At 41.6% G+C, this 20,716-nt stretch overlaps 2 protein-coding genes across 2 annotated transcripts; one reads left to right on the top strand and one right to left on the bottom strand.

The window, feature by feature from the left end:
• Nucleotides 1–4,343: 4,343 nt before the first annotated feature.
• r3hcc1l (R3H domain and coiled-coil containing 1-like) lies at nucleotides 4,344–10,011 on the bottom strand. Its single transcript, XM_083979401.1, has 7 exons — nucleotides 9,946–10,011; nucleotides 8,324–8,803; nucleotides 8,005–8,195; nucleotides 7,320–7,390; nucleotides 7,115–7,210; nucleotides 6,879–7,019; nucleotides 4,344–5,316 (listed from the first exon to the last, which is right to left on the bottom strand). Exons 2-7 carry the CDS (start codon nucleotides 8,777–8,779, stop codon nucleotides 5,264–5,266), a joined length of 1,008 nt encoding a protein of 335 aa, XP_083835527.1. The 5' UTR covers nucleotides 8,780–8,803; nucleotides 9,946–10,011; the 3' UTR covers nucleotides 4,344–5,263.
• A 1,128-nt stretch (nucleotides 10,012–11,139) lies between these two features.
• Nucleotides 11,140–19,936, top strand: crtac1a (cartilage acidic protein 1a; the record flags this gene model as incomplete). Its single annotated transcript, XM_083974760.1, has 13 exons — nucleotides 11,140–11,339; nucleotides 11,445–11,641; nucleotides 11,755–11,891; nucleotides 12,023–12,179; nucleotides 12,364–12,498; nucleotides 13,748–13,884; nucleotides 13,975–14,111; nucleotides 16,657–16,739; nucleotides 16,937–17,037; nucleotides 17,231–17,399; nucleotides 18,328–18,473; nucleotides 18,612–18,651; nucleotides 19,809–19,936. 13 exons carry the CDS (start codon nucleotides 11,140–11,142, stop codon nucleotides 19,934–19,936), a joined length of 1,767 nt encoding a protein of 588 aa, XP_083830886.1.
• Nucleotides 19,937–20,716: the final 780 nt, after the last annotated feature.

Raw genomic sequence — 20,716 nt, 5'->3', positions numbered from 1 at the left:
AGAAGTAAAGGAGGGAGGGGGGACTGGAATGGTATGGGAGGGACTTCATGCAAAAATGACAGATTAAAATCCTGTGACCTATTGTCATCAGCAGTGACTGTTCCTGGTAGAAAGTCAACGACGTAGAAGGAGAAATGTTGGAAAGGGAAGCCCAAGCTAACCCGTCACAAGGATAATGTCACTACAAACATAGAGTAGTTTACAATTTTACAAAATCCTGTCTTGAATTCTTCATAAATTTAATTCCCTTGATCAAAACATAACCACAGTTACCACAAAGTAGTGACACGAAGGCACATGAGTACAGCACATCCTTTACTTCTACAGTACATCACCAGACTGTTAGCCTTATCATATCAACACAGATAACAGACTGTCGACAAAACTCTGTACATGCCTTCTGTGCTTTCACTGTTCACATTACAAAATGCAGTATTTACTGTTACAACTGTGTGGTTCTTGGTTTTGAATGAGATTTTTTTTTTTTTTTTTTTTTTTGGTGCTATTTTGCCTTATTTGAATAAATATTGTAATGTATTGCAAATGTATTGTCATGTACAGTTTTATATTACCTCTCTGGGATATTGTTCTTAAGGTCTCTAATTTATGCAGAATTTTAATGTACTTTTGAGTTGAAACTTGTCCCTGTGTGGCTGTGTTTTGTATTGTTAATTTTATTATGATTAATATTTCCATCTGTTTGTTCTTCACCTGTTAAACATCGGCAACTCATCAGATGAGATCTGGTTGTACCACAGTATTGCGCCTTTAACAGTACTTGGTAATGGTAGACAAAGAATAAACATCAGATTGACAAACTGTATGGTTATTTGAGGAATGGTTATTTGACTACAGAGTTTATAATGCAGAACAAAGATGATAGTTAATGCCACAGTTTCTGCAGAGGATTTGAGGGAATCTGCTAAGTTGCTAGAAGAGATTCCCATATTTAACTGTAAAGATAAATAACATAATGAAGCCATCTTTATCCATACGTGTGTACACACTGGGTGGAGTGAGTCTGATAGTCAGATCACATCAGCATTTAAACTTATTTGCTTCCATCAGCAGAATTAAAAAAAGATCTTCTGAGATTTTCAGCAGCAACTGGATTTCCCATCTTTTCCAAGGAAGCCTGCGTTCACCCATGTTTTACGGTTGTTTCCGACCTCATTCCCACTGTTGAACACTTATAAACACTGGAAACTCTCACAGTTCCCTACTGTCACATCAATAGGCTATATTTTAAATATGGGACTTAGTTTGGTCTTGATTTTGTTTTAATGAGTTGGGGTAGAATATAATTACACTTTCTGTAAGTAAAATGGGAAATTAAAATCAAATGAGTCATAGTACACAAGTCAAAGTACAATAATAACATTTTCATTATAAACATAATTTAAGCAGACAGTGCTGTTACTCTCAGAGGTAGAGTAAGCAGTGGCTTGGAGAGACTGATGAGATTTGATGTCTGCAGCAAAACAAATACATACAGTACAGTGGTGCACAGTGTATTTGACCATGTGTGAGTGGGTACTCTCTCATAGGTAACTAACAGCCAAACCTCATAGCATAAAACCTAAGCAAACAAATGGCACACAAGTACTGTAGCCCCAGAAAAACGGCACAGTAAAAAGGTAAAATTGGTTACTCGGATACATTTTATAAAGATGCTAAAGAGAGGACCACAGGTTTGTACCAAAGCAAACAATACAGTTCACATTACATGGCATAGCATTTTGAATTATGCGTTCATCCAAATACACCCAGTGTGCCAGCCAAATTGTGGCTTTAGGTCTTTGTGACGGCTATGAAACGTTTGCATGTTGTTGGGATGAATAACATCAAACACTGTAACAGAAAACTGCAGCTGCCTAACTGCTGTAAAGTTAACATGCAGAGACAAGACCAATTAGGGAAGAGTCGTGAAATCAGCACACTAAATCTGTAATGTTTGTTACACATGCCGCACTATTTTTCTAATTTGTCATAGCAGACCAAGCGAGGCTGCAGCAGCAAAACCCCTAAGTATAATGAACTGACAACAAACAGTGTCTTTTATTGCTAATGATTCAGCTTTTCCTTTGTTAGAGCAATGTGTCTCACTTTAAGCATTTGCCTCCATGCACTCTGATGTGCTAATGGAAATAGGCCAGTAGCTAAATCTGATGCAACACTTCTCTTTCTGTTCTTTGCACAAGGTCCCTCATAATATTCCAGTCATCATAATAATAACAATAATGAAATTGATGGATGAGGGTGTTGCACGGTGTGTTTGCTGCTAGGAAACCTAACAAGTGTTCTTCTTAAATTGTTTATTCCTTCATTTGGACCATGGCTCACATTTTATTTGCTCCATGACATAACACCAGTACTTCTGTGCAACACGTATATATGGCGGATTTGGCACTTAGAGCCACCACTTGCTCAGTAGTGGTTTGTGTTTGTGTAGTTAATCTAATGATTGTGTATGAGGCAGGCTGTCCTGCGGTACATCGCCCCCTCGTGCAGCCACAGCAAAGCAGGAGATTATACTGTAGGCAGGGCTGCTGGGATCTCACACGACGATGGTAAAGAAGACTTGCAGGCCCCTGCACAGGGAGGTCCACTTCTGTTCTGGCAGATTAACAAAGAAAATTTGCCAACATTTGTTTTTTATTCCGCATTGAAATGTCATCTAAGTAGGTCATGAAGGAGGTCACGTGCGAACTGAAACCAGCTGGCAGAGCTTCAGTCATAGGCGGCAGTAATAACCAATCAACATATGAGTTGTTTACTCTTCAGTCATGGGAGAGAGGAGATTTAGGTGGTGAAATGTAACAAAAAATGCTGAATGAAAAATGTAGCTACAATGACTGGTGCTGATACAAAATTACTGATTGCATTTCTCTTTTATTCTATATTATCTCCAACTCTTGAACAAACCCTAAACTCACAACTTTACGTCACATGATGAACATACATAGTTCACTTGCTTTGTAAGGGGTGCGACAATAAGAATTTGATCTTTCTCATTCAATCAAAATGGATTTTCTCACCAACTAAACTCCTGTCTGTCCTACATATATATAGTTTCCTTTGTGTCCATAAAACAAATGAATTACATGCTGTGATTTGCACTTTTATCAACATAAGTAATGGAAGAGTAGATGTGATGTCTTCATGTTTTATTGGGCAAACACGGTCATACCTGCAGAGACCGTATTTGTCTGTGCTTATGATGAATCAAGAAAATAAGAAGGAATTTACATAAAGAGTTAAGATGTAATAATAGTGCCTCAGCTCAGGCTGCAGCACTTTAATTAGCCGACTATGAGCCACGTGGCACTGTGTCTCAGTCACCCGCTGCCACTGAATTGCACTTAACACCAACTAGGCTCTGTCTTCAATTTGGATTTGGGTATTTGGTAATGATATAACTGAATATTATACAAGTGACAGGAGACATAATGCTCTAATATGAATCAACATCCTCCCATGAATGCATTGGTAGCATACTGTATGTGTCAGCATATCCACATTATTCAACAGCTCAATGCTAAGGAGGTCAAATGTTAAAAAGGAAATCTTACGTCTTGACTTTGATACAAAGTTCACCAACTAAAAACCTGACAAATTTTCAGCTCTTTTTTTATCCTCGCTGGGAGAAAGAGACTTAATTATTGGCTGAGGAGGTGCAGGAGGCAGCGTGCCACATGGTCTGTGGTCAGCAGGGTGAAGCCTCAGAGGAGACAGCGGCCTCCAGCTGTCAGAAAGAAAAAAGTCTCTTCAGCCCAGACGTGTCTGAGGAAGCTGGTGGTGAATTATGAAAGCTGACTCTGAATAAGGAAACTGAATTTGACAATAAAAGTGCAATTAAATGCACATTATTTCTGTCTAGTGAAACGTTTTTACAAGTCAAACATCTCAGCTTTCCAGGAACGAAGAAAAACAGTCTGTTGAGACTGACCACTGCACTCTTCTATCTGAGGGAGTTTGTAAGAGTTGTGGTGAACCCCAGTGCCAGAGAATTTCCTCAACCAATAGATCATGTAATAACTAGACTGGAGAGAAAACATCACCAAACAGTAGATTTTTTTTTCTTCAATTTTAATAATTTATTCACCAATTTTATGAATACAGACAATCCAAATGTGTACAATATTGGCTCAGCAGCTCTATCAAGTTCACAGACCCTGGATCTGTGACTGTGCAGCTACAGTAAAATACTCCTTACTACTCAGGATTTATTAAATGCATTCGCTACATATGCAGTAATAAGGATGATGAACTTCAATATGTTCCTATTTAAACCAAGAAAATATAGTTTGAGAAGGATTTGAGGACTAAGCTGAGACTCTCAGTGATTACTGTTGCTGCCTTTAAGTATAGATGAGTGGGGAAAACAATGGGATGCTATACAGTACTGTTCTTAAAGACTCCTTCATGCTCTCAGTGTTGACCATATATATTTGTCTGATTTCAAGATGCTTGTCACTTTCTTTATCCAACTGGCTACAAAGATGGAGGCTGTCTTATTGAGGAAAAGAGATATTTTCACCCTCAAAGAAAAAAAAACATTACTTATCAAATTTATACTTAGACTCATAATTACAATTTCTATCTGGACAAAGTAGGGAAACAATGCAGCTCAGATGCTGCAAACGGACCTGACAAAACTAAGATATTTATATTAAGATATTTGTTTTATAAAAGGTCTGCAGCTTAAAATGTAACAATGACACTTTTTAAAAAACAATACAACATTTAATTTAACTGATTAAAAAAATGTTCAAATCTCAACGTCGTCATACACATGCACTGTATCTACATGACTGAATCTAAATTATGCCTGATCTTTAACAGAACAACTTGCTGCCTTAACGTTTACAAGCAGATCCACTTGTGTTATCTTTTTTTTTTTTCCATGTAAATGAAAAACATGATGTTTTAGAAAATAATCCTGTCAGTGAATTACAAATGAATAAACTCAGTGCTTCAGGACAGACCTTAGACACAATGTTACCAATGTGAACGGAAGTCCATGTGAGATGACCCTGAACAAAGAAAGCAAGAGGATTAAGTAGAAGGATGTAGTGGAGGAGTAGAGGTAACACCGCGGGCTACCGGACAGTGGCAGGGAATCCATTTCTGGGAAGTGTGGTGGTAAGAAGGGGTGGCTAGTGGAGTAAAACATAGCAGGGGAAGAAACAGAGAAGTCTCTGCTGAATCAAGGAATCTCACATAAAAGAGAAAAAAAAAGAAAACAGGGGGGGATGTTCGGTCACTTCCCCTCCCAAGCATCATCCCTTTGTTTGGCTGCCAGGCGCTTTTGTTCTGAAAGGTAAATCACAGACATTCAGTTCAACATATCAATCAGTGAAAGCAGTCAAATAAACAACTGTTTGGTCATTTGTTGCTCTAAATTTACGGCACCATCGTTGCCACATGCAGGGAGGAGCCTCAGCCGAGCCGGGGCAGATTGAAGACGCAGCTGTAAATTAATCTCTGGATGCAGCCATACGTGGCATCCGTTCCAAGGACACAACGTTCAGCACATGATGCACGTCTGCACTGACATTTACTGTGCCTGTTGTGATCTTAAATATAAAGCACTGCAGTACGCCAATGCTTAGAACAAAGGAGCTTTTTTTAGTCTGCTCTGCTCAAGGCACTGACTTCCTGACTGGCTGCTCGGTGGACGGCCATTTGTGGTTTTCTGCGCCTGTATACTTATGTTCCATCTCTGAAGGGAAATGGCTGCTGTACTGATTATAGACCTGTTATGATCTGCACAGGAATGGACAGAGAGCAACTTCTCTTGGCACCAATTTGCAACTACACTTTCCAATTTCTCTGTTAAGTGTGAAAAGAGCTCCCACTTCTGGTGGAAACATAGTGATGCAAAAACTGGGACACTCAGATGAGTATCTGTATGTATACAGAGAGACACAACAAGTTCAGTTACACACATTATGGCTTCATGTACAAGACTACAATCATTAAAGGGATATGCCAACATTTTTTTTTCTGGACTCACTTCTGAGTACATGACCAGCAGATAGACACCATCCTTACGACTGTGCGTGCAGTAACAAGGGAGATACGGGCAGAGCTGGCGCATCGCTAATTTGCTTAGCTGAAACGCTGGAAGTGTATAGGTAGTGTTAGCCTGCCTCCACCTAAAGTCATCAGAGAAACTCTTCAGCAACTCTAAACAGAAACCGGCGGGCCGATCTTCGTCTCAGAGCTGACAAAACTCTCCGGTAAGGCATCTTGAGCGGTCAAATGCCGGTAACAGGACGAGATCGGTCAAAACGGAGGGTTCAAGCAAAGACGCTTTATTTTGGTTCAAGCTAGCTACATGGAGGGTAGGTAAACTTCCTATTTCAAAGTAAAAGCACAAATTCTATCGTCATGGTTTTCTGTATGTAAAGGGCAACGGGTGTTTTATTTTGTGAAAGTAATCAGAAGTGCGTTGGTCACAACGGCTAGCTTGAGTAGCGCCGAATTTGTCAGAACAAAATTGTAAACAGCTGGTATTTAGACAAATTAACGACACTGCTGATCTAAACGGCTACTTTCTCACCTAAACATGTTTGAAATGTGGATAAAGTGATATATTTACAGAGTTTAGAGCTAAAATGAAATCAGCTTCTGACTGCTGATTTCAGCTCGGGTAGGAGGCAGGCTAACACTACCTACGGTATGCACTTCCAGCGTTTGAGCTAAGCTAATTAGCGGTGCGCCAGCTCTGCCCGTATCTCCCTTGTTACTGCACCACAGTGGAAAGGATGGTGTCTATCTGCTGGTCAAGGCCTCGGGAGTGAGGCAAGACACACAAAAAAAATGTTGGCGTATCCCTTTAACTGAACATAATGTTTCTGTGCATGACGCACCTCTGGCCTCCTGGAGCTTCCTCTTCTCTGCATCGCGCTGCTCCTTCGACACGTTGCTCTTTACACCGAGGGCGCCGGTCACGAGCCTGCGAGCCAGTGCTGCGCTGGTCTGAGGTCTCTCTTTAGCGGGCAGGAGGTAGTCTGGTGGTGGGCGGGAAGGAGAATGATGCAGATGATATTACATTTTTAAATGTGTGAGACACGGAAGACAAACTGACAAAGAAAATCATTTGTACCAGAGCAGCTGCGGGCTTTGGCTTTTGTGGCAGGGGAGGATTTAGAGATCGGTCGCAATTTCATCAGTGGATGTTTGGATCTTAGAGCTTCACCAGCTGAAAAGAGACGAGACACAGGTTAAACAAATTGTGTCAAAAATATTACTGTAGCGGATAACGTATTCACCTCTGAACTGTTGTTTATGTGAAGCAGCAATTGACTAACCTGCTATGGGGCTTGAGAAGAGGCCCAGTGCGTGTGTCTCATCAACCCACTGAATGTCAAAGCCTCTCTGTCTGAAATAAAAGAGACACAGTCAGATGTCACAAAAAAGAAAACATCACAAAAACCAAACATAGATAAGAAAGACTGCTCTAAAACTAAGACGTAGATCTGAGATGCAATATGTATCCCACACACAATATAGTTTACTCCCATCTCTATTAAGTTGTTCTTGCAGAGAAGCATTTGTTAGGAAGAAATTAAACATGCAGCAGTGATTTCAATGTGGATCTTAAATGTAGTGAGAACAAGAACTGCTGGTTGTATCCACCTTTTTCCGAACGTCAAAAACCTAAGCCGGTTTTGCTCTTCCGGTGGAATTTGGAATTGGTTTCGGTAGTCGCGGTAAATGCATGTTTTTTTGGGGGTTTTTTTCAATGAAAATCTGTAAAACGCATGGATCATCACACCAGCTTTTAACAATGGATATCACACAAATTGACATCTGTGTAAAAGCCAGCATTAATAGATAGATAGACTGAAAACCATGGAAACGTAAACGTAAAATTCCACCAGAAATGCAAAACCGGCTTCCCGTTTTGACCATAGATGACGTTCGGAAAATTGTTTTTTTTTTTAAAGAAAAAAAGATTTTAAAGTTAGCTGTTGTAGTGTGAATTATACGTACTGGTAGTCCTGAAATAACTTGAGAAGGTCCTCCGTCTTGAACTCGCCAGGAAAATCATAGATCTCTACAATGTTTGAGAGTTCATCCTCTCTGAGATCAATGTCGTCTTCATCATCATCTTGGCTCATGTTGTAGTAATCAAACCTGGCCTCCTGGATGGATTCCTTCTTTCTACCCTCCTTCAAAGCGAGCTGAGGTAGGGGGCAGACATGGGGGAGAAGAATACAAGACAGGAGAAGGAAAGCAATGATGGTAATTAAGGTCTCTGTTCCCCTTTATTTTGTTTTGTGTATCGCTCAGTCCGACACCAAGGCCTTACCTCTTCAAGCAGGTGTGGATCCAGACAGTCTCCATCATCATTGAACAAGGTGTCCCAACTCTCCTCTTCCCCATTTTCCTCCTGAGGGGATGTTCCTTCCAGATCTGCCTCCACGCTGGACGACTGCCCATTAACCTGCATATCTGTATTCTGTAGCCACGTCTCACTCTCTGCAGGCTTGGCATCACTTGGCTCACCGCCAGCTTCTCCTCCATCAGGTTTGGTCGTTGCCTCTCCTCCAGCCTTGTCCTTCTTGTTCTTAGCATTTTTTCGTGCCTTGTCTGTGTAGCGAGGCCTGGGCCTTGGCTTCACCTCTCCCTGAGTCTGAGGGTTGTCTTTGGGGGCATTTTTTTGTTTGGGCACGTACAGAGCCCGGCTTGGCTTCTTTGACTGAGAGGGAGGTGTCGGTGTTGGCTCGGATGGAGCAGCTTCTTCCTTTGGTTGTTCACACTCCATTATTAAACGATGTTGTCAAAACATCTACAGCAGAGGAGAGGTGAAAAAGAAGAGGCGATGTAATAAAAGACTATTATGTGGAGTATTCAATCCTTCATTAACACTGAGATTTTTATACAAGCCCCTTTTTATACATGCTTTAATGATAGCATTGTTTAACTCTTCCTGAAACAACTTGAATGAGTTTACACTCTGGACATGGGGGGGTTAGGGGGTCATAATGCCCTAAAAAAAAATCAGATAATTGCAGTGAATTAAATATCTACAAGCTGGTATAAAGACGTTATCGTTTTTACTGATTTAATTTAATTCGCAAGCAACCAAAAGTAATATTTTTAATAATCTGATTCTGACAATTTGGCTGGTTGCTAGTTTGCTAGAGGTAAGAGGTAAAGCTAGGAGAGGACACCACAGAATCAATGTGCTGCTCAATTTGGCCTTTGCATTATATTATTAACAAGGTGTGTGTGTGTGTGTGTGTGTGTGTGTGTGTGTGTGTGTGTGTGTGTGTGTGTGTGTGTGTGTGTGTGTGTGTGTGTGTGTGTGTGTGTGCTATGTTCATAATGCCTTTGCAGGCAGGCTACCCGTTATCCTTGTCATAGCCTTGCTGCCTGAATCACAAATTGTGTCATTAGTTCCTCTAAAACCTACACTGGGGCCAGTGGTGATATGATAAATTGAATAATACACATTAGTCCTGTCAGAATAAACATATCAATCACTACAATTGATTAATAACAAAATAAAATGCGTTAAGAATAATCGTTGGAAATGACTGAAATGAAATAGCCTGCCTTGAATGCCAGAGTAAAGAGTTAAATTAGCATTGACCTTCTATCAAAATGAATGTTTTTGCACTTCTCCCCCGCACTTAGACAAATGCTAATTTGTTTTAAATAAATGGTTTTATGGGCAGAGATGTTAACCCTCCCAATGTTTAATCCAAAGTTACGCCTTGTTTCTGGAGCAGAGTCTAGCATCTGGTGTATGTTAGCTAGCTACATTTAGCTAACACATTTAACTCGCCGGCTAAACTTCCTCTCACTGAAGCTACTGCAGACACAGATACAAAGTTTATGTCGTTTAACATTAAAGCGCAGTTTTATCTCTTTATTTCGATTCAGACTAGTTTCACTACTATCATATCAGAGAGTATTTCAGCTTACCCGTGTTTGGTTTGTTTAGCAACAGCTTTTCGTCGCACTAGTGACGCAAGCGAAAGACAGTGACTCAATGCATTCTGGGAGATGGTGTTTTTCTGTGGTACTGCGACCGAGCTACTCGTCGTGACGAGCGCGTTAGATTCAATGCTAAACATGAATTGTCCAGTAGAACAGATTCACCGCACAACTGAGGGATTTGAACCTGTAACCATGTCGTTACTGTGCCACAGCTGTGACGTGTTTGAAAAGCTGCGCCTACAAACACGCCAACATCCGCGTCTCACATCACACGCGCACGGAAGCACGGCTCAGCATTGGTCACTGGTCTTTTAATTATCCAGATGGCTCTTTGCTGATTGGTTAGTCTTCTTCGCGTTACACAAGCTTGTTTCGTAAATTGTAAAGGTGCAAGTTGTGTAAGGTTGAGGATTTTTGCCAAATAATTTGGTAACAGCGCTGACACCAGTCACATCACTGCAGCGGCATCAGATCATATCCATCTCTACACAGTGACAGAGCTGTCAGGTAAGACTTCATTAAGATACTGAAAGGAGGAAACTGTCAGAGTCTGTTCGGGGACAGAGAGGAGGGATATGTCTCATGCATTGATTCAGTGATAGAAATCTCAATGTGCAAGACTTTTAACAACAATTACTGAAAATGTCTGTAGGCTAGTAGCTAATGGAGTGTGACACACTGCCCTTCTCTGAGTAGTTTTCAAAAAAACAGATTTTGTCAGTTGAACTGATAGGAAACCACCATTGAGTTCAATGGCAGACAAAACTACTTAAAGCTACATTTGCTGTGGCTTTCCACTGACTGAAATCACTCCTCTATATTTTATTACTGCTTACTAAACATTAACTTGGTTATTAGCTATGGCTTATTAAACACTGCTTTTGCAGATAATTGGGGCTGTTAATCTAATTCTAAATTCAATGGTTCTGTCAAAAAAAAAGGCTAAATGAACGTACTCAGAGTTCATGTTTTTTTTTAATTATTATGAACTCATTAGTTTTTTAATAAAATGTTCTGTGTGTGAATTAGCTATATGTTTTTGTTTTGACTATACTATACTCTCTAGCATGTCATGAACTTATCTCTATTATTTTATGTAATTTGCTAATAGGAAAGACTTGTGCATAATAAATAACCCATAACCCACTCCCTTGCTCTGTGTCCATTCAGATTGCAGTGATGTGGCGTTCAGGTCTGCTGCTCCTCCTGTCTGTCACACTCTGGCATCAGTCTCACGCCCAGAGCTCCCCTCCCATGCTCCGGGCTGTAACGCAGACAATGCTTCCTCCTGACAATCTGCACAATCCGACACAGCTCAACTATGGGATGGCTGTAACAGACGTGGATGGTGACGGTGATCTGGAAGTGGTGGTGGCAGGGTGAGGGTTCATGATCGTATACAGCTCCCAAGTTTTTTATTTTGTGTTGGAATTCTTTTTCTAATTCCATGTGTGCAAAAACATCTATGTCATGTTATCCCTCAGGTACAATGGACCCAACCTGGTGCTGAAGTACGATCGCACTCAAAACAGGCTGGTAAACATTGCCATTGATGACAGTAACTCTCCATACTATGCCCTGAGGGACAGAGCAGGTAACGCTATTGGAGTTACAGCCTGTGATGTTGATGGGGACGGACGTGAGGAGATCTACTTCCTTAACACAAACAATGCCTACTCTGGTAAATCGGGCACTGTCAAGATTCATCCTCCCTAATGCAGTTTTCATGAGCAAGTTAGATCTTATATGTGCATGATTTTTCCACATTATTAGTGTCTTTTCATTTGATTGCAGGACGAGCAACTTACACAGATAAGCTCTTTAAGTTTCGTAATGGCCGCTTCGAGGATCTTCTGAATGATGAGCTCAATGTGCGTCGTGGCGTTGCTAATCACATGGCAGGACGTTCTGTGGCATGTATCGATAGAAAGGTCAGGAAACCCACTCTTTATCCTATTTCTAAAAAATCACACGATTACTACATTTTCCTGTAGTTTTCTCACTGATTCATAAATACTTTCACAAATGCCTCCTCCCTCTCACTTCTCTTGCTGCCCCGCAGGGAACTGGCCGTTACTCCATCTATGTGGCCAACTATGCCAGCGGCAACGTCGGCCCGCATGCCCTGATAGAGATGGACGAGGCTGCCAGTGATGTCAGCAAAGGCATCGTCGCCCTGTCTGACGTGGCTGCTGAGGCCGGAGTCAACAAGTTCACAGGTCAGAAGGAATTAGTCTGGAGAGGTGAAGTGTGTGTGTGTGTGTGTGTGTGTGTGTGTGTGTGTGTGTGTGTGTGTGTGTGTGTGTGTGTGTGTGTGTGTGTGTGTGTGTGTGTGTGTGTGTGTGTGTGTGTGTGTGTGTGTGATGGTTTGAGGCCGGCTTTGACAGCGTGCTTGTTGTGCAGGTGGTCGTGGTGTGGTGGTTGGACCCATTCTGAGCCAGGCCAGGTCTGACATTTTCTGTGACAACGAGAATGGACCCAACTTCTTGTTTAAGAACAATGGAAATGGAGTTTTTGCTGACATGGCCAGACAGGCAGGTGAGGAGGGCCAAACAAATAGATCAAATCCATCAAGCACAGTTAGTACTTTATAAAACAATAAATTGTTACTTTTTTTGCATGATATGCCATTTTTTACTCTCTTGCATTTATTACTTACTGGCTCAACTCAACTTTTTGGCTTTAGGAGAGACACTACAGGTGAATAGGGTAAAAAAAAAAAATTAAACAACGGGTGTCACCATGAAACTTCCCAAATGTATCACTTACATTAAGACAAATATTTTTTGTATTACAGGTTTTGTCAAATTTTATGTTTAAATATGTAAATGAGGCAATATCTAATGAAATATGCGCTAATTTGCATACATTTCCAGAACCGAAATCTGAAAAATGGATAAAGCCTCTTTCAAAATTCTTGTTTTATTTTGTTGACATATTAGAGTCAGAAGTTTTTACAGAGGGGATTTTAGATATCTCTTTTTATCACTTTATAAATGAGAAAATACTCCAGCCCTAAAAAAAATCTAATTTCGCCTTGTTTTTAGAAATAAAATGTTGTATAAATCAGGCTGTGAATGACATCTCAACAATCCCCTCTGTAAAAACCGTCAGAATATAGACAGGAATAAAACTGGAAGGTTTGGTGTCTCTAAGTGCTGCTGAAGTTGAGATTTCAGGTTCAACTCATTTTGAGAAAACGACCTTTAAAGACTTGTACTGTAAAATTCCATAGATTGTTAATGTAAATCGTACTTTTACGATTGGTTGCAGATATAAAGGAAATGACAATTTTTGGAGCCTACATCATTGTTTAGGAGAGAGAGAGCTTTACAATGATACCTGACATGACATGGGTCAGATAACAGTAGCTGGTAACTGTTGGCGAATTTAGGAGAAATACCAACAAAAGAGACAAAATGAAGGAAAATAAACACCTTAATATGGATGTTCTACCATTTCTTTTGACTTTTCTGAGGGAATACATGTTAAGGAAGATCATTGATCAGTGTGTTTTTGCCTGTAGTGTCTCGCCTTAAATTAAATCGCCACATGAGAGAGTTGCACATAAATGAGAATCACATATGGTTAAAATATTGTGGTTATTTCAATGGAAATGTCATCTAAAAGAGGGGAATCACTGTGCAGTCATCTACCCACAGGGTTTTTCTGAATAATACCACTAGATGTCGCCACAGGCAACAATTCTCATGAAAAAGAATATACAGAAGCCTATACTGTTTTTCTCTCAGCACCTTCCCTTTTAACACTTTGTCCCTAACCAAAGGTGTGGAAGACCGATACCAGCATGGCAGAGGAGTAGCACTAGCTGACTTCAATGGCGATGGGAAAACAGACATCGTCTATGGCAACTGGAATGGCCCGCACAGACTTTACCTGCAGGGCAGCGACTCAAAATTTCGAGTAAGGAAGAAGAATATGACAGTGGAAGAAAAATAATTTGAGATGAAAGTGATAAAACTGGATTTAAAAGTTATTTGTTCTCTTGTGCAGAACATAGCTACTGGAGGATTTGCTAACCCGTCCCCTATTCGCACAGTCATCGCTGCTGACTTTGATAATGACAAGGAGCTGGAGGTGTTTTTCAACAATATTGCCTACCGAGGAAATGCCCCTAACAGGCTCTTCAGGTAAGACTTTAAAGGTATAATGTGTAAGCATTCCCCCCAGTGCGGTTGCATATCTGAACGTATTCTTGATGTTGCATTCACGTGAAATGGGGCAGACGTCAGACAGACAACAGATGCTGCATGTAACAGGATAAACAAGCGTCTATGTAAACAAGTGGTCCGCCAGCACGAGGCAAAACAATACAGGCCTGACAATATGTTGTCATGGTGATGTGGTATTGTTTACCTGACCCACGTTTTACCGTCTTTCTCTGGTGGAGTAAAATGACATCTGGTTGGTTTGCCGACGGCCGTCTGCCTGACTGCACCTGAATGCAACATCAGTGCCTCTGTCCTTCCTCACACTACACAGTGGTGACAGTTTTAACAGGCCGAGCCCACAGCTCCGCTGAGTTTCTATGGTTACCTACGGTCACGCTGCCACTCAACGTAAAAAATGGCGATGCAACATGGCCGCCTCGGTTCGGTGCGCCCCCCCCCCTTGTATATTTGTAACGACTTGTAACAACTCATTCTAAGGTACCAGAAAGCTTTCATTTGTATGCTGGTTTGATTCCACTTCAGTGAAATACGTATTTATGAAAGCAATATTTGATTTTTGCTAATAAAAAGCCAAATAAGTTACACACTGGAGGCTCTATTTTCGTGAACTAGGTGCAGACGCAGCGGATCAGGCCTGCGCCTCGCCTTCGCTTCGCCAACGGGGAGTGGTCAGGAGCAGTTTGCAATTTTCCTTCGAAACGCAGCGGAGCGCATCCCGCCTACTTCCCTCCCACCGGCGCAAATGGCATAGAGGGAGGAGAGAAGGCGTGGAGTGGGTTTGACACAGCCGAGTCAGATCTTCACCAATCAAATGAGCTCCTCTCCTCGCCTTTAAATCCGCCGCGCGCGCAAGGCGGACGTTTGATTTCACCGTGGAAGAGAAGATTTGAATCAGCACCTACAGATTGCAGCATAGACATTCAGAACATCTATATCGATTGTCCTGTCACACTGATGACACATCAAAGGCTGCACAGATGAAAGATGAGGATGGATTACTGCTGTGTTGACACTACACGATTATCTGCTATATTTATGTATTTACTTATTGATTTATTGAGCCGCATCGTCACGCGACCATAACAAATAAAACTGAAAACAAATAAACTATCATCTCTCACAGCAAACTACAATCAGCCTGGCATCATAGTGAGCAGATATTAACATCTCCATCTCAGGTAAATTCTAAAGAAAAAAGAAAAAGAGAGACGCTCCGCGATGCCTCCGTTACGCACAGCTGTTTGTTTATATTGTGATCTGTGCACACGTGTTTAAATATAGGTTACTAAATATGAGTGTCTTTATTAATGGAAAAGGGGTGTGTGTGTGTTTTTTTTTGTTTTTTTTACTGGGCAACAGCTCTCAATCTGTCAGAGCAAGTGAGACGGGAGGAAACTGATGTTCTGGTCCGGTCCAAGCTGGCAGTGTCCGGTCGCGCGAACAGACCTCACGGGCTGATGATGCAAAAGTAGTCTGGGAGGGAGGAGGGAGGAGGAGGGAGCAGGTCTATCTATCTATCTAACCTATATTTAAACACGTGTGCACAGATCACAGCATAAACAAACAGCTGTGCGTGAAGGAGGCATCACGGAGCGTCGCTCTTTTTCTTTTTTCTTTAGAATTTACCTGAGATGGAGATGTTAATATCTGCTCACTATGATGCCGAGGCTGATTGTGGTTTGCTGTGAGAGATGATAGTTTATTTGTTTTCAGTTTTATTTGTTATGGTCGCGTGACGATGCGGCGCTGGCCCCTAATAAATCAATAAGTAAATAAATAAATAAATAGCTGATAATCTGCAACGGCACAGTGTGTAGTGTCAACACCTGCTCTTGGGACATCCACGGCTGTCTCAGTCCCTCCCTGGTTTCATCTGTGTTAATTCAGTCAGGCTGAGTTTCCATTACGCAAGCCTTTGATCTGCCATCAGTGTGACGGGACAATCTATATAGATATAGGTGTATGTGCTGATTCAGATACAATAAATAGGGGTTATTGTGATGATGATTATTATTATTATTATTATTATTAATTGCATTTAAATGTGCCTGGAACTGACGAAATCTGCCTGTGAGGTCTTGGTGACGTGTACGCACTGCGCGCTGGGCAGTCAAATTGCCACTGCGCTGGCTGCGCTTCGCCTTGCGCTGAGATTAGACCAGGTTGGAGCTGGCGAGCTTTCGGCGCACTCTCCGCGCGGTCTATCTGCAACAAATTGTCACTGCGCCACGGCGAATCTGTCGACACCTCCCCCTGCTGCGCGACCACTCCCATCTCGGCGCACAGCAGTCTGCCAATTTACCGAATCCGCTGCGCACCTTGTTGCACTGGACGATAATACCACTTCGCCAGCTGCGTCAGGGCTCGCTTCGCTGCGCCCCCCTGAGTTGCGCCACGAAATTAGGGCCCTGGGGCTTTAAATTTTCTGTGCACACAAGTTTGATGAGAGTTGATCTGTGCTTGGTAACATTAATAGTTATTTTTATTATGTGTTTCTTTGCAGGGTGTCAAGGAGAGCTGATGCAGATCCATTCATCCAGGAGCTGAACGTGGGAGACGCTGCAGAGCCACAGGGGAGGGGAACAGGTCAGCCAGCTCTAGTCTCAGACACTGGACTTTTTCTTTTTTTAAATCAAATCTACTCTAAAACTTTTGTAACCTGACAGAAGCATGTGATGTCTCTGCTGCCTCTCTCCTTGGATGAGATTTGCAGAGACACAGCTGTCAGAGAGTCGTCACACTATGTAGGTCAGAGCAGTGAAAGCTGCGTCTGTTTTGAACAGGTGGCACTGTGACAGACGTGGATGGGGATGGACAGCTGGACCTGCTGCTGGCGCATGGAGAGAGCACCCAGCAGCCAATCTCTGTCTTCAAGGTCACACAGGTGTGTGTGTGTGTGTGTGTGTGTGTGTGTGTGTGTGTGTGTGTGTGTGTGTGTGTGTGTGTGTGTGTGTGTGTGTGTGTGTGTGTGTGTGTGTGTGTGTGTGTGTGTGTGTGTGTGTGTGGGTGCATGTGTGTGTTTGTTCATGAAATACAGGCTTTGGCTCCACAACCTAACCTATCATCTGTGTTGTTAGGGATCATCCAATAACTGGCTGAGGGTCATCCCCCGCACCCAGTTTGGCTCCTTTGCCCGCGGTGCCAAAGTTACAGCCTTCACCAATCAGAGTGGAGCTCAGACACGCATCATTGATGGAGGCTCTGGATACCTGTGTGAGATGGAGCCTGTTGCCCACTTTGGTTTAGGTAACTAACTACGTCTTCATATTATTACTGTTATGCTGGCTGGATGGACAGACTGACAATAGGATTGTTTTTTAATGCTTTACTCAAACCCAATATCAAAACAGTTACACAATCCTCCTGAGACCCGGCAATGCATTTTTGTCCTCTGTGGGGGACATGACTCCGAGACCTCTAAGTCAAGCATCATTTATATAATCCATCTGAATGCTACTGTCCCTTTAAGAGGAGACAATGGGCTCTCATTAGATGGTCCAGTTGTGGGGGAGGAGCCAACACAAAAAAAAGCATTGTCTTTTCAAAATGGTGCAAATTTAAAATCCACATTTTATGGCAACAAGAGCGGTAAGTCATAATCTTTTTCCAGATATCATGTTTCTGTTGCCAAAAATCAAGTTGTTTCTTTAAAATAAAAGTATTGGCTTCCATTAATATGATTTTTAAAAAGTCAAAAAGGCTAATCTTTTTTTGTGTGTGTGTTTTTGCCTTTATTTGACAGCACATAGTGAGGAAAAAGGCTAATCTTTCATCTTTTCACGTTGACAAATTGCATTAGTATAGGTCAAATCGAATGTGCTGATTTCCTAACTCCTAAACAGATGTGTTTTCTTCATGTAACTGTCTTCATTTACTTTAATGTTCAAGAAATGGAAAGATTTTTTTAAAGAAATCCACTCAAAAATGAATTCACTATCATAAAATTTAAATTTCATCATAAAATTCTGTATGAAGCAAGTCCCGATGTCCTCTACAAGGGAAAGTCAATAAAAAAAATAATAAAAAACTTTATTGAAAAAAATGTTGTTGCAACATGTTTCTTTGGACCACAATACTTAAATTATCATTAAAAAAAATTAAAAAGTAAAACCTTTTTTCCTCTGTTCTCAGGAGGTTACACAACTGTGTGTTTGTTTTGCCCCATGACTTTCAGGAAGTGATGAGGTGAAGGTACTGGAGGTCTCCTGGCCAGACGGCAGCTCCATCACTCGAACCCTGCAGCCTGGTGAAATGAATTCAGTGGTGGAAGTGGCCTATCCCGGGGAAGGGGAAATGTCTGTGCTTGCCAATGACACGCAGGTCTGTAGCACAGCTTCACAGTTTTTGTACTAGGAGCACACTCACTGTTTTACCACATGGTAGTAGCAGAAGACTGTTGATTTCTATTCTACACCCTTGTCTGTCTGTAATTTTGATTTTTGTCTTTGTTTTTTTCAGTGCGGTAAAGGTTTTACTGTCAAGAATGGCCGCTGTGCAGGTAGGCAACATACATTAGTTGTTGTTAAATTCAACTGAATTTTATTTTGTTTTGTTTTTAATTTTCTTAAATGTTTTTTTTTTTTTTTACAGGTCTTTGAAGACAATCTTATGAAATGCATTAAATTTACTTTGGATGACACATCAATGTTGCAGAGAACATTGTCTAAATATACTTCTTGTCCATGCATTAAAGGGATAGTTCAACATTTTTGGCAAATTGGCCCATTGCCATAATCCCTATAGTTTTAGGAGTAGGTTCGTTACCTTTAATTGTCGGTGCAAGCTGTTTTTAGAACGTCCGAGCCGAGACGCGAGCTGCTCAGAGCTACGCTACGGAGGCTAATGGGATTTCTTGGTTTCCCTCATCAAACTCATCAAATACACAATCCAACAACTCCAAAACGCTCTTGTTGTGACCTGCACATTCACCACGCTATGAGATAATAACAGAACGTTACGAGGCAGAGTTGTTTTCGAGGCAAATGCAGAGATGGCTTGCTGAAAAACTGCCCCCGACGGGAACGCGCATCAGCGGTTTTGAATGAATTTGGGGATTTGCAAGGTAATGTACCTACTCCTAAAACTATAGGGATTATGGTAATGTGCCAATTTGCCAAAATGTTGAACTATCCCTTTAAGAAAGCAGCCTTGTTATTTAATACTCTATGAGTAGTTTTTGTGTTTCTCATTTTTCTCATACTATTCTTTTTTCACTGCACTGGTTTTTATTATGGTTGTTGTTTTTTATGACCCATGGCTAACTCTGTAAATAAACTGCTATGAATCAATATTCTGGCTGAGTCATATTCTCATTTCAGGTACAAAAAAGTCATCTCCATCTGCAGGGCTTTGAGAGACTCTTCATTTAGTCTTGTATACAACCGTAGCATTGTAACAGATGTTGCCTGTAGGGTTTTATGATGTGCTCAGTTTGCCAGCTGAAACAGAACTGCTATGAACAGGACAGGAATTCTGACTAGAAAAGAAAGATAATGAATTCCTCTTTTAAACATGGACATTTGTCACGTCTCTCACATTTCAGGTCCCTCTGTGTCACCCATTTCTACTGTGTTGTCTTAACCTTCTGTCTGCCCTTCCCTCTTCTCCTCCACCATGTCTCTTGTTCTCCCCTACACTGTCTCTCCATCCATGCAGCCTTGGCTCCATTTTACCGTGGCGTCCGCTCAACTTCTCTCTCCACGTTTGAACCCTCCTGTTTAAAGACAGTTTTCCTACAGTGTGTCTTGGTGCTGTATGCACTGGCAGATCTCAGAGGTCGGTAGTCTACAGAGTGACGATGACACAGTGAGAAAGCACTGCCTGCCCGGACGAACGGTGACACACAGTAACTGTCTGTCTGTCTGTCTGTCTGTCTGAATAAACTACCCGATCATGTCCCAGAATGTGGACGTCCTGCACTCTGGAGGTTTCCTGTCTGTTCTGATGGACTGGGTGCACGTTGTAGTCCCTGCACGTTGTAAGTGAAGACGAGCTGAGAGTGCTGGCATGTAAGCATGGGAAAATCTGCCTGATCAAATCTGATTAGTATCATCTCATATGTTAAGTGCATGAAGTGTTAAAGGGATAGTAGCATTTTTTAAAAGTGTGGTTGTATGATCTAAAAATAGCCCCTAAATACTTTAATTGCAGTAGAAGACTCTCTGCACTCCTCCCGTTAGCAACGCCAGCCCATAATAGCCCTGCCCAGAGATTTACAGCATACAGTGTTGTGAACAGACCCAAAGAAACGGCCTATTTTCACGGCCTAAAAGAGGTTTTACCTGAAAAATAATACACAGTTCCATTGTTCGCTATAATATAATTTTTTCCAGCCCCTCAAAGTGCAGGAAAAACACAGTTTTTATTTGGAGCTAACCAACTGCTGATCGGTGCGCGCTAACCCTGGGTGGAGGGATACGTGAGTTGGTTAGGTTCAGGTAAAACCTCTTTTAGGCCGCGAAAATAGGCCGTTTCTTTGGGTCTGTTCACAACACTGTATGTTGTAAATCTCTGGGCAGGGCTATGGGCTGGCGTTGCTAACGGGAGGAGTGCAGAGAGTCTTC

Source organism: Trachurus trachurus, assembly GCF_905171665.1.
Source record: "Trachurus trachurus genome assembly, chromosome: 1".
NCBI lineage: Eukaryota > Metazoa > Chordata > Actinopteri > Carangiformes > Carangidae > Trachurus > Trachurus trachurus.
This window is presented reverse-complemented; position numbering and strand designations above follow the sequence as displayed.

Coding starts and splice junctions, on each gene's coding strand:
- r3hcc1l (XM_083979401.1), bottom strand. CDS start 8,779: ATGGAGTGTGAACAACCAAAGGAAGAAGCTGCTCCATCCGAGCCAACA. Junction 8,196..8,323: donor ATCCACACCTGCTTGAAGAG/GTAAGGCCTTGG, acceptor CCCCTACCTCAG/CTCGCTTTGAAGGAGGGTAG. Junction 7,391..8,004: donor AAGTTATTTCAGGACTACCA/GTACGTATAATT, acceptor CTTTTATTTCAG/ACAGAGAGGCTTTGACATTC.